General features: G+C 39.6%; 1 protein-coding gene across 1 annotated transcript in view; it reads left to right on the forward strand.

The window, feature by feature from the left end:
- The window catches only part of SLC39A12 (solute carrier family 39 member 12), a 68,621-nt gene that overhangs the window by 9,167 nt on the left and 42,270 nt on the right, over positions 1–17,184 (forward strand). Inside the window, exons 3-5 of the mRNA XM_027122110.1 lie at positions 4,990–5,197; positions 12,280–12,452; positions 16,507–16,678. Of these exons, the coding sequence (XP_026977911.1) occupies positions 4,990–5,197; positions 12,280–12,452; positions 16,507–16,678 (553 nt within the window). The remainder of the gene's footprint in view (positions 1–4,989; positions 5,198–12,279; positions 12,453–16,506; positions 16,679–17,184) is intronic.

Raw genomic sequence — 17,184 nt, forward strand, 5'->3', positions numbered from 1 at the left:
GGGGTCCCAAGTGCTTTTCTTTTCTCACAGTTCCCACTCTTAGGAAATGGGTGTCTTGTTGCCTTCATTACTATTCCAGCAAAAGCTGGCCTTTCAATTACCTTTTTGCTTTCTGCTTTGTGATGGGAAGTTTAAGCTGAAAACGTTCTCTGAACAGGGGGTTTTTTAAGCCATATTTTCTTAAAGAATGAATTGAGGAGCCACCAGCACATTTTGAAGACTGTGGCAGAATGTGTTTTTTTTTTTTCTCTTGAATTATTCATTGACATGTGTCTTAGTCCGTTTGGGCTGATATAACATGAATGCCATAAACTGGGTGGTTTATAAACAACAGAAATTTATTCTCATAGTTCTGGAGGCTGGGAAGTCCAAGATCAAGGTGCTGGGCAGATGTGGTGTCTGGTGAGAGGCTACTTTTTGGTTAACAGATGGTCATCTTTTTGTTGTGTCCTCACCTGGTGGAAGGAGCAAGGGAGCTCTTGGGATCTCTTATACAAGGGCACTAATTCCATTCATGAGGGCTCCACCCTCATGACCTAATCACCTCCTAAAAGCCCCACCTCCTAATACCATCACATTGATAATTAGGATTTCAACATGCAAATTTTGGGGGGTGACACAAACATTCATTCTATACCAACATATAGTGATAAATTTGATTCTTGACCTCAATTCTGGTTTCTAGGAGTTCAAAGGTATCTGTGCAATCATGCTACAACTTAATGCCAGCAAAAATGTCCTCCAATTTGCTGTAAATTTCTCTTGTAATTGGCAGAATGAATGGAAGGACTGTTTACTAAGGACTTTGTGGCTATCATTTCAGTAACTCTAATCTTGTGGCTCTCAAACATGGTTATATTTTTTCTTTCTATTTCCAAGGGATAAAATGGGGTTCCTGTATAGAATTCAGTTTTTTGCTTAAATAGGGAGGTGTGCCTACCTAGAATTTCCTCAGTTCAACGTCTACGTAATGTAAGATTGGTTCAAATGAGCCACTAGGATTTTAGTCATCCTGTGTGTTACTGTCTTGATACAGGTTAAATGCAAATGCAAAGCCAGCACTTAAAGGCAGATGGAATCTATATATTTAATGTAGATTTATGGTTATCCAACATATACTGCAAATACCTGGGCTTCTGAAAGTATGTGAGATTAAACATTCCTAGAACAGAATAAAGTAATTCAATATTATGTGTACACCTACTTTATTCATCTATTCAGTCAAGAAGAAGTGAGCTACTGATGAGTCATAACCCTGTGCTAGGCCTCAGAACAACTATCTCCTGGAGGATACACTGTCACCAGTTCCTGGGAAGGGTCCTGTGGCCCATGCCCTTGGGGTAGGCTTCCGCTAGGAAGTCAGTCATTCTAGACTTGCAGGAGGCCTCTTGGCACCTCACTGCAGGCTGCTGCTCTCTTTGACTAGGGGGTATAAGGTCACAGAAGATGCTGGCGGTCCAGGCCCACCATGACTAGCATTTCTAGGTCTTGCTTTCATGGGACTCAGCCTCCATAGGTCAAGCCACTAACAGCAACTCCAGGCGGGCCTTAACCAGCTCACTAAGAGAAACAACCTTACACCATCATATTCTGACCTAGCGCCCCTCCCTAATGGTCCAAAATCTAAATGTCCCGCTATCCTTTCCTTCTCTTCCTCCTCTGTTTTATCCTCCTGACTCAATCTCTTAATGCAACCACCTCTCTCCATTCTTGCCACTCTTTTGCTGTTTCCATGGTAAATGTACATGGTGCTCTACTAGCCCTGCCTCTTATATGGAGAACGGGTATTCGTGACCACATCCTGAGGACTTTGGGATTGGAAACCATGGTTAGAATCCTCCTTTGTCCTCAGTGGCACATTGAGAGGTTACTCTTTCACACCCTCCATGAAAAACTCACACTTCTATGAGGTTCACACTCTGTTATTTTAACTTGTTCTTGTCATCCATGAATCTTCTGGCTACTTCTCCAAATTTGTTAAAATTTTGGTAACTGCCTCTCCGCCTTCCCCGCTGCTCCCCACCATAGCTATGAATAGGCTCTTGCCAAGCTCACCAATTACAAACTTAAAAAAGAAATAAATCCAGGATACTGAATATAGCTCCCTAAACCATAATGGAAAAGAGTATGAAACAGAATATATATATCTATATATAGCTGAGTCACTTTGCTGTACAGCAGAAATTAAATACAACATTGTAAATCAATTATGCTTCAATAAAATAAATAAATAAATAAATAAACCTGATCCACACTTTTCCCACCTTGTCCTATGTCACAAGAAGGCAACATTGACGTCATAACCTACCCTTGAGTCCTCATTGGATGAACATACTTCCTCCTTCCCACACTCCTGTACATTGTATCTCTCAACCATCTCTGTCCTTCTCTTTGCTCTCTCACTTTTGTCAAGTCTTGCCTCCATGAAGCTCTCTTTTGCTCTTTGATTTCTGTCAGCCCATACTTCATGTTTTTTCCCATTCACATCACCCCCATCTCCTGGTTTCTTCTCACTTGTCCAGCTGTTCTGTATCAGGCTCCTTTGTAGGATCAACTTGACCTGCCATCCCTTAAATCATGGCATCCTTCTTGTTGAGTGAGATGCTCTCACAACGTCAAGCACTCCTAAACACTGATGACTTTCAATTCTGTTGCAAGCCAGCCCAGATTTCTCTTTTGAGCCATCGACTCATATATACACCCATCTTTAAAAATCTCCATGTGTATATTTCCTCAGCATTTGAAACTCAATATTAAAATCAAAAGTCATATTTCTATTCCTGAACCTGTTCTTTCTTTGATGTTGCTCATGTAGCTCTTGAAATAGTCTCTACTTTGGCTTGTAGATGCCGCACATTCCTGTTTTTTTTCCCTCTGACCCCCATTTTCACCTTTGCAGGCTCTTTCTCTGTGTAGATTTTAAGCATTAGTGCTCTTCCAGGTGTGGTCTTAGCTCCCATCATTCTATATGCTTTCTCTGGGGTAGCACATCTATACTTAAAGATGACTCACCAGAGTGTACCTCCATCCCAGACCTCTTCCCTACACTCCAGACCCACATAGACTATACAACATCTTTTCTTTAAGGATATGGTAAAGGCACCTCACACTTAAAATATCCCAAATCAAGGTTAAAAATCAACCCAACGAGATCCAGTCTTCATGTATCACTTCATAGGTCAGCAAATAGCATCATCATCCAGTCAAATGCCCAACTAGAAATTTTATTTTCCAAATTTCTTCCCCCTTTATATCTAATCCAAGTCCTACTGCTGTTACCTCCTGAAGAGATCCCTAACCTGTTGACTTACTCCATTATCATCATCACTGTCTTGTACCTGGGCTACAGTAATAGCCTTCTTACTGTGCTGCTAGGAAGCACGGACTCTCTTTCCAGTCTCTTTGTGCTCCACCAGGTAGCCAGAGTGAATTTGTCAAAACACACATCCAGTCCTATAACCCCCATTCCCAAACCTTGCCCATAATTCCCCTTTGGCTTCCAGTTGATTTGAGGATAAGGGGCAAACTCCACTAAATGCCAGTAGACCTTCAACTTTCACCATGCTCCCCTTACTCCGCCCACTCCAGTGACTGCCCTCCTTCCAGCTGTGCATATCTGCCATCCTTCTTCCTGCCACAAAAACTTTGCATATGCTGTGTCTCCTGCCTGGGCTGTTCCTTTCTCCCACTCCTTCAGATCAGTGTGTGTGTGTGTGTGCGCGCGCGTGTGCACACGTGCGCCACAATCCCAAGGAAGCCGCCTTGAGTCTGCCTGACTGGGTCAAATAGCTGTCTACTTTTACATCATTGTACCATGTACCTCTCCTTCAAAGCAATTGCCAAAGTTACCAACTTACATTTGATTACGTTATTGTTTCATTAGCAATAGTGAACTTTAAGCTCCAGGGCAGGCAGACACTGCTTTTGGTTTGGGTCACCACTGCATTTCCAGTACCTAGGGAAGCACCAGATATATACTGGGTATTTGCGGGGAGAATTTGTGGGATAGTGGGCGGTATTACCATTATACAGTTGTCAAACCCAGAAACCTGAGTCTTTTTTTTTTGTTTTCTTTTGCGGTACGCGGGCCTCTCACTGTCGTGGCCTCTCCCGTTGTGGAGCACAGGCTCCAGACGCGCAGGCTCAGCAGCCATGGCTCACGGGCCCAGCCGTTCCGCGGTACGTGGGATCTTCCTGGTCCGGGGCACGAACCCGCGTCCCCTGCATCGGCAGGCGGACTCTCAACCACTGCGCCGCCAGGGAAGCCCCTGAGTCATTTTTGACTGCACTCCTCCACATTTTCTTCCAAGTCCTTCCAAGGCTAACTTCTTAATATTCTTCAAATGCATCTGCTTCTTTCCATGTCTAGTGCTACCGTCTTAGGTCACGAGATATTGTGGGTTAATCAATAACTTCTTAACTAGACTTCTTGCCCTCAAGTTCTAACCCTGTCAATCCATTTACTACTTTGCCACCTGAGTGACACTTCTGTAACCTACCTTATTGTACATTCTCTTGTTTATAATATTCAGTGGTTTCTCTGGGGCCTTAAGGGGAAATTTATTTTTTAAATTTTATTGAAGTGTAGTTAATTTACAATGTGGTGTTAATTTCTGCTGTACAGAAACGTGACTCAGTTATACATATATATATGTGTATTCTTTTTCATATTCTTTTCCATTATGTTTTATCATAGGATATTGAATATAGTTCCCTGTGCTCTACAGTAGGACAATGAGAAAGATTAGATAAATAAGAATCAATGGGATGGGAGTTAGAAAATTCAGTGTCATGGAAGATGAAAGAAACAAGTATTTTCCAGATAGAGTTCTATCTGAGACTAGAGAATGATGGTAGGCACATTCCCACAAACAATTCACTCCTCTTTTAGAAGAATGATTCCTTGTCTTTTGGGGAAATCCTAGAGATGTTCTAATCAGAATAATTTTAGAAGTTAAAATTTTCTTTTTTCTTTGTGTCTGATTTCAGTGTATGGAAACCAAAGTGCTGCAGAAAATATCTGGTGTCTCAAGCAGTGATGGTGCCGATGAAAATACACTTCCTCAGTTGGCGGAGACAATCATTGCTTTGTCCCTCCAAGGTGTTTGTCTGGGACAGAGAAACTTGCCGTCCCCAGACTATTTTACAGAATATATTTTCAGTTCCTTGAATAGTACAAATACGCTCCATCTATCAGGTAAGGATGCTTTTCATGAATTTCACTTCCCAGTCACACCTACTAAATATAAACTGCCAAAAACAAAAGCAGAATCATTGCGATGACTGAATTTGTCCAGGTATGTTTTAAAGACCCTTTTAATCTCAGCATGTAGTGAGACAGCCCAGGGGGCCTTTTCAGGGCAAACATGCTGTGATATGTATGTGGTGATAAGGCAAAAATGTGCACTCAGGACTTCCCTGGTGGCGCAGTGGTTGAGAGTCTGCCTGCCGATGCAGGGGACACGGGTTCGTGCCCCGGTCCGGGAAGATCCCACATGCCGCGGAGCGGCTGGGCCCGTGAGCCGTGGCCGCTGAGCCTGCGCGTCTGGAGCCTGTGCTCCGCAACGGGAGAGACCACAACAGTGAGAGGCCTGCGTACCGCAAAAAAAAAAAAAAAAGCACTCAGCTCGTTTGAGCAGGGATGATGAAATTGTGGATGGAGAGCCAAAGGGAGAGACTTTTATGATCTGCTACTAGGACTAACTGAACACTTTCCTGTTTGGTACAAAGTGCTGGGCCCGGGGGGACAGAGTATCACGTAGAAGGATAAAATAGTATTCTAAAGAGTGCAAGAGGCTTGGTAGCAGTTTGCTTGGAACCATAAAAGTAAGTCATTTAATGTTAAATAAACGTACTGTGAAATACGCATCCTGGCTACATTCGTGACAGCCAGTGTTGGAGGGATCTGAGGTAAAATAAGACATCATGAAAGGAATCAGAATGTGTGTTTCACGGGTTTCTTTGTACTTGACAAGACATTGAGAGTGAAATGACTTATTTTTTCATCTGCATCAGAATGCCCTGCTTTGCACACACACCAAGGTCACATTCTTCCTCTTGGGAAGTCACAACATAGAAGAGAAATACAAATTTTCCAAGGTACCAGCAACACCCTCACGATCTAGATAAATCTTCTAACTCTGAAAGGGATCAAGAGCTAGGAGTCATACAATTCCACGCAGAACTTTCTCTGACTTGTTTGTCTAACCCACCGAATGACAGGTGTGTTTTTCTGCAATTCATCTGTATTTGCTTTAAGAAATGAGAGAAAGAAATCTTTATTAAGATGAAAATTGAAGTATAATTCAATCGTGTTACCTAGATGTCATCACTAGGAAATAGGCCGGGAAAAAGCATGCTACGCTGAGAATGATTTTGATGTAGCAAACAGGAATTGCTAAATTCAGATTTTGAGTGATTGAGTTTTAGCAGGATAGTTTGCATATCAACCGAAGGAATGGAATGATTTCCCTTTTCAAGTAAAAATGTATGCCACCTGAAATAGGACGAGCCATCAGACCGGAATACAGAATACAGTTAGAGGCAAGCTGTACTGTAAGATCAAGGCAAGTTGTCTAGATATTGACCATCATGGACCCAGGATAAAAAAACTAAAATAATTGTTTGTGAGAGGTGTTCAGTATCACCCACTTGGGCACAAAGCGGCCACGTTTGCATTTGAGAAGTCAGAATTCCATCCCGTCCCAGTGCAATTAGATGCTTATTCCAGAGGCCCCAAGGCATTTTTTTCTAACAACTGCCTCTGAGCTAGGGCTCTACTGATACTAATTGTATTTTGGGGTAGAGGGGGAAAAAGTATGGTATTTTGATTTTTTTTAAATGTTTTTATTATAGAGATTGTTAAACATAAACAAAAGTAGAAACAATAAAATAGTGTACCCCCATGTACACAGTCCCCAGCCTTAACAATTAACAACAATTGGATAATCTTATATTTGCCTGCATCCTCTCCCAATCACTTGATTATTTTGAAGCGATCAACCTGTACATATTTCTGTATGAATCTCTAAAAGAGGAGGATTTTTTTTTTTTTTTTTTTTGCGGTACGCGGGCCTCTCACTGTCGTGGCCTCTCCCGTTGCGGAGCACAGGCTCCGGACACGCAGGCTCAGCGGCCATGGCTCACGGGCCCAGCCACTCCGCGGCATGTGGGATCTTCCCGGACCGGGGCACGAACCCGTGTCCCCTGCATCGGCAGGCGGACTCCCAACCACTGGGCCACCAGGGAAGCCCAAGAGGAGGATTTTTTTAAAAGCATCTATTACAAATATCACTGCTAAAAAACCCGAATGATTCCTTTAATATCATAAAAATTTCCTCCATGTTCACATTTTTCTGCTTTTTAAAAAATATTTTTAGTTTTTATTGAACCAGGATGTAAATAAGGTCCATAAAATGTGAATTGTTGGTATGTCTCTGACGTTTTACTTTTGATAGGCACCATGCCCTTCCCCTCCATTCTATTTTGTTGCAATTTTTTTGTTGAAAAAAACAAAAAGGGATCATTTATCCCATCTGGATTTTGCTGATTGCATTCCTACTCATTTTACATGTGTTTCTTTTTTTTTTAATTAATTAATTAATTTATTTTTGGCTGCCCTGGGTCTTCGTTGCTGCGCGCGGGCTTTCTCTAGCTGCAGTGAGCGGGGGCTACTCTTCGTTGCCGTGCGTGGGCTTCTCATTTTGGTGGCTTCTCTTGTTGAGGAGCATGGACTTTAGGCACGCGGGTTCAGTAGTTGTGGCGGGCGGGCTTCAGTAGTTGTTGCCACAGGCTCAGTAGTTGTGGCTCGTGGGCTCTAGAGCGCAGGCTCAGTAGTTGTGGTGCACAGGCTTAGTTGTTCCATGGCATGTGGGATATTCCCGGACCAGGGCTCGAACCCGTGTCCCCTGCATTGGCAGGCAGATTCTTAACCACTGCACCACCAGGGAAGTCCCTTACATGTGTTTCTATGCAACGTGTTTCATGTATATTGATTTTTATACGTAGAGGTTTGATTAGTTTTAGGTTGTTTATTTATTTGGGGCTACAGTCTGATCGTTGGTATCTTCCATCGGCAGCACATAACATCTGGTTGTCTCTTTCTGAGAAGTTATAAGCTATTGATGGTCATTGCCTAGATTGATCAGTTGTTTGGGGCTTACACAGTGGTGATCTTCTGATTCTCTCAGTTCTTCTTCATGTTTCAGTGTAATAATTCTATAGTGGAAAATATTTCCCTCACCGCAATTTCATTTTATTGAGGTTCTTAAAGCAAAGTAAGGATAAACTCTTGATTCTTTAATTTACCACTTTACAAAATAATAACGTAGTTTCCTTGCATCCTCAAGGAACAATGAGCTTTTCTTTTTATATCATTATGATTTCTTATCTCTCAATCTATTGTCATTATTATCCTTTTGGTACTCAGATCGTTCCCTCTTTGACAAGTGGAATCTTATTCAAGGTGGCTGTAAGTCCTTTTGTCAAAACCCTTAACACATTTTATATCTCCCTTGCTCTCCAGTATAAAATATTCCAGGTTCCTCTTGTACATTTTCTGCCTAAGCTGGGATAATTGTTTCTCCAAATATTTTTTATCTTTATATACACCAATTAATCAAACTTCTCTTATTGCTTTTGGATTTTGAGTTAGAGTTGAGAAGGTTTCTCACATTCCCAGCTTATAGAAGAAGTTACTCGTGTTTTCTTCTAGTACTTGTATGCTTGCATTTCTGATCCATTTAGGATTAATTCTGGTGCATGTTGTGAGGATTAGATCCAGTTTATTTTCTCTATACGACTATGCAGTTTTCTTTATACCTTTTATTTAAAATGCAGTGGAAATTATTTCCTCCACTGGTTTGAGATGCTTCTTTTATATAATAAAATGATAAATGCAATCAGGTCTATTTCTGTTTTCCATTCTGTTCTATTGGCCCACTTGTCTATCCATGTGCCAGTACTGTACTGTTTTACTTATAGTGGCTTTATAGTATATTTTAATTTCTGATAGAGCTAGCCTTCTTCATTGCTCTTCTTTTCAGGGTCTTCCTGGCTTGTTCACTCTTCCTAACAAATATCACCTAACTGTCAAGCTCTGGGAAAAAATAACCCTGTGATAATTTTATTATAATTGCAAAATAATTATAAAATAACTTAGAAATGATATTTATAAGATGTTGCATTTTTATATCCCATAGTGTTTCTATTTGTGCATATCTACATGTGTGCTTTTGTGGAGTGTTTTATTATTTCCCTCACATAGGTTTTAGACATTTCCTGGTACATTTATACCTAGGCATTTAACTTTTCTTTTGGCTCTCTTACCTGGGGTCCTCTCTTTCATTACAGCTTCTAACTGGTGTTTGTCTATGTGAAGGTTAGTGATTTTTTTTAGATTAATTTTATAACCTGTTCCATGATTAAATCTTTCATTTTATTTTGCCTTAATTTTTTAGAGTTTTCAGACAGTTTTGCCTCTTCTTTTTCAATTCGTGTGTGTCTTTTCTTTGTCATCTAATAACACTGCTTAATAACCCCGATATAATGGTAAATATTTTGAGAATGGTCTGTACCCTTATCATATTTTAGACTTTGAAAGAAAAGTTTGTTTCCTCATTGAGTTGAGAGAACAATGATACAGAAATATATTTATAGTCTTTTATATTAACCCACATATTTACATTTCTAGTACTCTTCATTTCTTCCTGTGGACTTGACTTACCATTCAGATCATTTCTTTTCAGCTTAAATAACTTCATCTAGTGTTTCTTATAAGACAGTTCTGGTACCAATTAATTCTCCATTCACTGTTTATCTGAGAATAATTTTATTTCACCTTCATTTTTTAAATTCATTTATTATTTATATTATTTTTTGACATCTTTATTGGAGTATAATTGCTTTACAATGGTGTGTTAGTTTCTGCTGCATAACAAAGTGAATCAGCTATATGTATACATAAATCCCCATATCCCCTCCCTCTTGTGTCTCCCTCCCACCCTCCCTATCCCACCCCTCCAGGCGGTCACAAAGCACCAGCTATCTATTTTACATTTAGTAGTGTATATATGTCCATGCCACTCTCTCACTTTGTCCTAGCTTACCCTTCCCCCTCCCCCTGTCCTCAAATCTATTCTCTACATCTGCATCTTTATTCCTGTCCTGCCCCTAGGTTCTTCAGAACCTTTTTTTTTTTTAAGATTCCATATATATGTGTTAGCATACAGCATTTGTTTTTCTCTTTCTGACTTACTTCACTCCATATGACAGACTCTAGGTCCATCCACCTCACTACAAATAACTCAATTTCATTTCTTTTTATGGCTGAGTAATATACCTTTGTACATATGTGCCACATCTTCTTTATCCATTCATCTGTCGATGGACACCTAGGTTGCTTCCTCACCTTCATTTTTGAAGGGTTGTTTTGCTGGATATTAAATCCTTAATTGATAGTTCTTTCTTTCAGCATTTTGAACATCTTATTCCACTACTTTCTGGCCTCTATTTTTCAGATGGGAAGTCAGCTATTGATTGTATCAATGCTCCCTGGTATGTGATGAGTCATTTTTCTGTCACTGCTTTCAAGATATATCTTTGTCTTTGACTTTCAACTGTTTGACTATGTCTGGGTTTGGATCTTTTATATTTATCCTACTTGATGTCTGATGAGCTTCTTTTTGTTTTGTTTTGTTTTGTTTGTTTGTTTTTTGACCATGCCCCATATTATTTCCCCAACCTGGGACCTTGACAGTGAGAGCATGGAGTCCTAGCCACTGGACCACCAGGGAATTCCCTCTGATGAATATTTTGAACATTGTAGATTAAAGCTTTACATCAAATTCAGAAAGTTTTTAGCCATTATTTTCTCCAGTATCTTTTTCTACTTCTTTCTCTTTCTTCTCTCCAAGTGACTGCCACTACATATGGGTCAGTATATTTGCTGTTTCCCACAGGTCTCTGAGACTTGTTCTTTCTTTCTCTCTTTGTTCTTCAGATTAGATTATTTCTATTAATTTATCCCCATATTCAGCAATTCTTTCTTCTACCATCTCTTCTACCATCTGTTGCACTCCTCTAGTGAATTTTTTACTTCATTTATTCTGTTCTTCTACTCTAGAATTTCCATTTAGACTTTTATATAGTTTTGATCTCCTGATTGAAAATTGCTATTTGTTAATTTATTATTGTCATACTTTCCTTTAATTTCTCAAATATTATTCTCTTTAGTTTCTTGAACATACTTACTATGACTGCTTTGAACTCTTCATCTGGTAAATCCAACATCTGGGAATACTCAGATACATATTTATTGACTGTTTTTCTCCCTGACTCTGAGTCAAACTTTTCCATTTCTTTGCAGGTCTCTCTCTCTCTCTTTCTCTCTCTTTTTTTTTGTTGTTGTTGTTGAAACTGGCCATTTAAAATAAAATATTGTAGTAATTCTAATTTGCAGTTCTCCTACTACTGATGGTAACATTTAGGAAAACACCAGAGGTATTTTTTTCACAAGTAGAAAGATGAATAAATCCCAAGAAATTCACCATAATATTCAATTGTTCTCTGTATCAGTCATTTTTTAAGGCTACAGCTGTACCAAGGGAAACTAAACTGCAGTCTGTAAACTGACACCCATACCACAGTAGCATTAGAAAACAAAGTCTCTTTTGTCCCAGTAATCTCAGCTGCTTTTCAATTCCTGTTTCTTTCCTGCATTAAACACTGAAGAGGAAAAAGGTTAGATTGACTTTACATTAAAGTTACAGTTAATCTACTAAGGATGTATAGTGCCTAAAGGGAATAAATTTTCTAAGGATTAAATCAGTTTCATCTTTTGTTTACATTTTTATAGGGAACACCTAGAAAAAGAATTAGTTGACTTACTAGAAGGCACTCCATTTTTGGAATTGCTCATTTCATCGCGGTTCAGCCCTAAGATCTCAAGATCTTGTGAGAGAATCATTACCATGTGAAGTATAAATACTCTTTATTCTTTTTTTTTTTTTTTTTTGGCCATGCCGTGCAGCATGTGGGATTTTAGTTCCCTGACCAGGGATTGAACCTGTACCCTCTGTATTGGAAGCACAGAGTCTTAACCACTGGACCACCAGGGAAGTCCCTAAATGCTCTCTATTCTTGTTCAGAGTAAAACCTTGGCTTTTCATTAGAACTTAGAAATTTACTTAGTAAATATCTATGCTGCAGCCGTGTGAAATTGTGATTATTCTGAAACTGGCCTGTCTTTATGTGACACCAGATTTTGTATGAAATTTCTAGAACTAGACCAACTCCTCAACACTCTCTGGACTAAAAATACCTGTATCAGAAAAGATAGAATCCATCAACTTCAAAGGAAACAAAACAACCTAACAATCCGTGATTGGGCCTATCCTAATCTATCTGTACCCGAGGACCCAGAATCAGATGACGGTCCAATTTCCTGGGATCAGGTATTGTCATTATTCCTCTTGTACCATCATTTGCTATTGTCAAAGGAAGTAGCTGTGAACATTCTCTAAGAGTTGTTGAAAAGTTAAAGGATAATGTAGATTTCCTTAAATGTAAAAATATTCTATTTCCACAGTGTGGGCAGGGTTTTTTCTTTTTACAAGTGGGTCTCTATAGACATAAACTTGAGGTCAAGATATTTAGGAGAATGATATATATTACTCTTTCCTCCACTGGGTCCATACTGAATGCATGAATAGTTAATTCAGCAAACCTGTGAGCATTTACTATGTGCTAGTCACCATCATGGGCAACAGGGATAGATACTTGAACACAAATAGGCACGGCTCCTATGGCGCTGACAGGGTAGTGGGAGGATATAGACATTACACAAAAACTTACAATGATGAATGAACACTTTAAAGTTAGATTCGATTATGAAGAGATTACTTTGGATTGTGAGCAACAGAGAAATATTTGTATAGTAGGTAGCACTGAGAAGGTTTTTGAGAAAAGGTGATATGTGAGCCTATAAACATGTTCATATTCTTATTTCCTAAAGTTGTGTTCCAAAGGACATTCACTAGTCTACCTAGATAATTCTTGAAAAGCGGTGCTATGGTCAAATCTGACTGGGAAATACTGAAGGTGCATATTGCACTGAAGCATATTAATGTGTCTGGGGAGGTCCTTTAGTAAATAAAATTCTTTAATCTTATTGGATCGAGCATTTTTCAGACTCTGTTACACATAGAAACCTTCCCTGCCCTTATTATTTGACATCTTGAAAAATTGATATTCCATGATCATGGCTTACATTTAATGAGGAAATTAATACTATGTATTGGACACTGCACAATTTCACCTGCATTCTTCATGTAATTATTACAACAGCTGTATGAAGTTAGGTTATATGATTGCATCCTACAGATTAGGAAATTGAGGCATGGGGCTAATACGTAGTTGCTTAAGTTCACAGAAACTGAGGTATATACATAGGTTGTCTGACGGCATATTCTGTGCTCTGAACAACTATGCTGTTTGAGAAATGTTGACTTAAAGAAATAAAACTGTTTTTGTTATTTATATCTTGGATGAGTTAATATTCCTATTAAGCACAATCTGTATTTTAAAAGAGCAAAATTCCTTAAATATTTCTAACGATAGTGAAGGTCGTTCCTGTAAGTTATGAATGATCGGGCATTATCACATATTTTTGCTACGATATATTTTAAAAAATGAATTTCTATTAATTAGACCAGATATCAAACGCATCAATTAAAGCTGATTCTTTCAAACTCACACTTAGTGTATTCAACTGAAGGTAACAGGAGTTGATGCCTATATCAATCCTTATTTGTGAAGTCTCTTTAAATGTTTCTTCAGGGCCAGCTCTTAGAAGGGAACCCATTTGTCTGATGGAGACCCTCTTTGCATAAAGAATGAAGGTTATTTCTCAAAATGTAGGGGTGACCTACTTAAGGCATGCATCTTCTGAGAACAGTAATAATCATTTTCTGTGCTGACTCTGCAAGATAAACAAAACAACCTCCTTCTCAATTCTTCTCTGTTCCAACATGTCACTTTCTTTGTGACTTTTGAGGGGACCCTAAGGTAAGAGGCTAGATCTGGAGATCCTGCCTATATTGTTTAGGCCGCTGGTCCTCAAAGTGTTGTCCCTGCACCAGCTGTAACAGCAGCACCTGGGACCTTGTTGGAAATGGAAATTCTCAGGTCCCACCCCAGAAGCTACTGAATTATACCCTGCAGTTGTGGAGTTCATCACCCTGTCTTTTAACAAGCCCTCCAAGGGATTCTCAAAACTAAAGTTCCAGAAGCAACACTTGAGAATGTGTTTGTAAAGTTTCCACAGGAATCTGATGATGTCCACACAAGTGTACAAGTATGTGGAAGTTTTATGTGAAGGAATAAAGCTATTTCAAAGGTTATTGACGGGATAATCTAAATTTCCATTCTGTTTTCTTCTTCATTAAAAACATTTTGTCTACCAAAATTTTATAGGATATAATGAATCCCCTTTAAGGACATTTGTGTCAGTGATTTCAGAAGAAATGTAATGCAACAATAACCTAAATAGTACAGGAACAGCAAGTAAATATCAAGGGCATAGACGCTTATAATAGAATAGCCTTACTCTATGAGAAGGTATTCTAAAACTAGAAACTATTCAGTTCCTTGACAGTGAACTGCGGGAAGATGCATGGCATTCTTTTCATGTTTATCTTTCCACTCTCTTACTTCCCAGGCAGGCATTTTTCAATGAGAATGTTTATTACGAAGGATTCATTATCAGAAGCTTGTTAGTTTCCCTTTATTGTTGCCAGTATTTTTAATGAAGAAGTAAGTCTATTCCATGATTAATAAATGATACAAAAGAGACTGTTGTCTTTGGTGTAAATTATTTTGATAAAGGGAAAAAAATCACAAGTTTAGCTTTCTGCTGCTGCTTCTTGCAGTAGAAAACTTTTGGAGTTCTTGCCCAATCCCTTTCTGAGAAATGGCTTTCTCACCCACAGTGTTGGGTCCAGAAGCCGTGTTTGAAGAGCATGGTCCCACCTCCTGTCTCTGGGGCAAAATTGATGGAATCAAACGGGTATTTGACCAAGAAAACCCATCTATAGCTTTGCTGAGCCAATCAGATCTGTCAGGATTTGCAGACTCAATCCAATCTTGGGTTCTTGGATGGAAAGGTCACCTTAGGGTCAGGGCTTATATGGCCATGTGTTTATTAAAGAGAGAAGACCAGATTTTGAAAGGAAGTAGATGTCTGCAGAGGGAAACAGAAAGAAGAAAATACTAAGCCCCAAAGAGACAGAGGAAAGTCATTGGTTCTAATTTTCCAGCTTCCGGTTCAGTTCCTCTTGAAATGTGGCTGTCCTTCCCATCTCAGACATCCTCTGTAAGCTTCATGCATCCTCCCCTTGGTGTCTGCTGGTTTGAGTAGGTCCTGTTCCATGCAACCAAACATCTCCCAATCAAGATAAAGCTTTTTAACCCTTGGAATCATCCCGAAGGATTTTTGTGAGGGAGAATCCAGCAAATGTGTCGTCATGATTTTCTGATTAGCCATGTGCCTTTGTTTAAAATCCCTACTTTCTACAGCATGGCAGATCAGACGATCCTTGTATACATCACTGACTTTTTTAAAGATACCTTACTGTAACTAAAGATCACACTGATCTCGCATTGGGGTCTTATTTCAGTAGAAGACACTCATTTGTGCTAGCGAATCTATACACCCTTCTCATCCACATATGAAAACTTTTCAGTGTAAGTTTTGATGCACAAAATGTCAGCCCTTAACACTTCTGAAATGGACAGATGCTTTGAGGCACTTTTTAGAGACCCGTTTCATTTGTTGTCTGTTTCTACTTCTTATCTCATAGATATCCCTATACGATATGAAAAAAATCACAAAGATCTAGATAAAAATGAGTGAAATCAGTAGGCAATAACAGTGATTTCAACTGTTTTTGTGGTGGGAGGCTGTCAAGGGGCAGAGGTAGCCATATCGTTCAGTGTTTACACACCAGCGAGTTGATACAGCATATTCACTTTTTAAAATATTGCCTTAACTTTTATTGCTTTTGAAAATGCATGTTGCCTACAAAGGCTTGCTGAATCAGAGAATATTAAAGACGATTACCTCAGAGCTCCTTTTATCCTGTGAATTTTAGCTTTGTTAATAATACAAAGCCATCCCCCCTCAAGGTTTCCTTAGGCTGCTGGTTAGAACACGGTCCAACACATTGTAAAACACGGTGCATCTCTTCAGGAAAGAAAAAAGTGTGCAAAACTCCTACTATATAATACTCAGAATGAAAGTGAGATACAGCTGTTTAATCAGAGATGAAAGATAATCCTGGGGAATTATTTATGGACAGAAGGCTTCAGGGAGACACACATAGTAATGGCTTCATGTGGAAGAGTCGACTTGAACCCTTCCACTTAGTTCTGACTCCTCAAGAATGGTAGTCGATGGGGAATTTGGTTCAGTGCTGAGGATGGTAACAGTGTATTTTCTTCCTCCTACAGACTTGCTTCTCTGCTGGACAATTCGTGGAGATATTTCTACAGAACAAGCTTTCAGCCATTTCTAAGGAGGACTTTAAGCAAATGAGTCCAGGGATCATCCAGCAGTTGCTGAGCTGCTCTTGCCAGCGGCCCCAGGACCAACAAGCGAAGCTGGGACACCCCACGCCGGAGAGTAAGTTCTGGTTCTTCCCTCGGAGAGCTAACGCACACGGTGTATGCGATAATGATGGTGAGTGAAGGATACGTACCATAGACCAGGCACCGCTCTGAGCATTTTACATTGGTCAGCTCATTGAGTCCTCACACAGTGCTACCAGCTAGAAATTATTATTATTATCCTCACTTTAGAGATGAGGAAACTGAAGCACATAGAAGTTAAGTGACTTGCCCACGGACACACAGCTGGTAAGTGATAGAGCTGGGATTCAAACCCAGACAAGCTGTTTTTAACCACCTATGCTATACTGCCTCTCAACGAATATTTTATATTTTGTGTGTAACTTATATAAATCAGGTTTGTCCCCTGTATTTGACTCAAGCACGGACCAAGTTCAAAGTCCGTAGTTGAGAGGTGGCCTGGAATATGAGAAAGGGCGTCGGTGTTGGGGTCAGAAATGCAGAGCTGAGTCATGCTTTCCTTCCCCAGCCAACTCAGTGATCTTCAGCAATCTCTTTATA

The sequence above is a fragment of the Aethalodelphis obliquidens genome, unplaced genomic scaffold (genome assembly GCF_003676395.1).
Source record: "Aethalodelphis obliquidens isolate GAN/ISIS:26980383/991018 unplaced genomic scaffold, ASM367639v1 scaffold23, whole genome shotgun sequence".
In the NCBI taxonomy this organism is placed as follows: domain Eukaryota; kingdom Metazoa; phylum Chordata; class Mammalia; order Artiodactyla; family Delphinidae; genus Aethalodelphis; species Aethalodelphis obliquidens.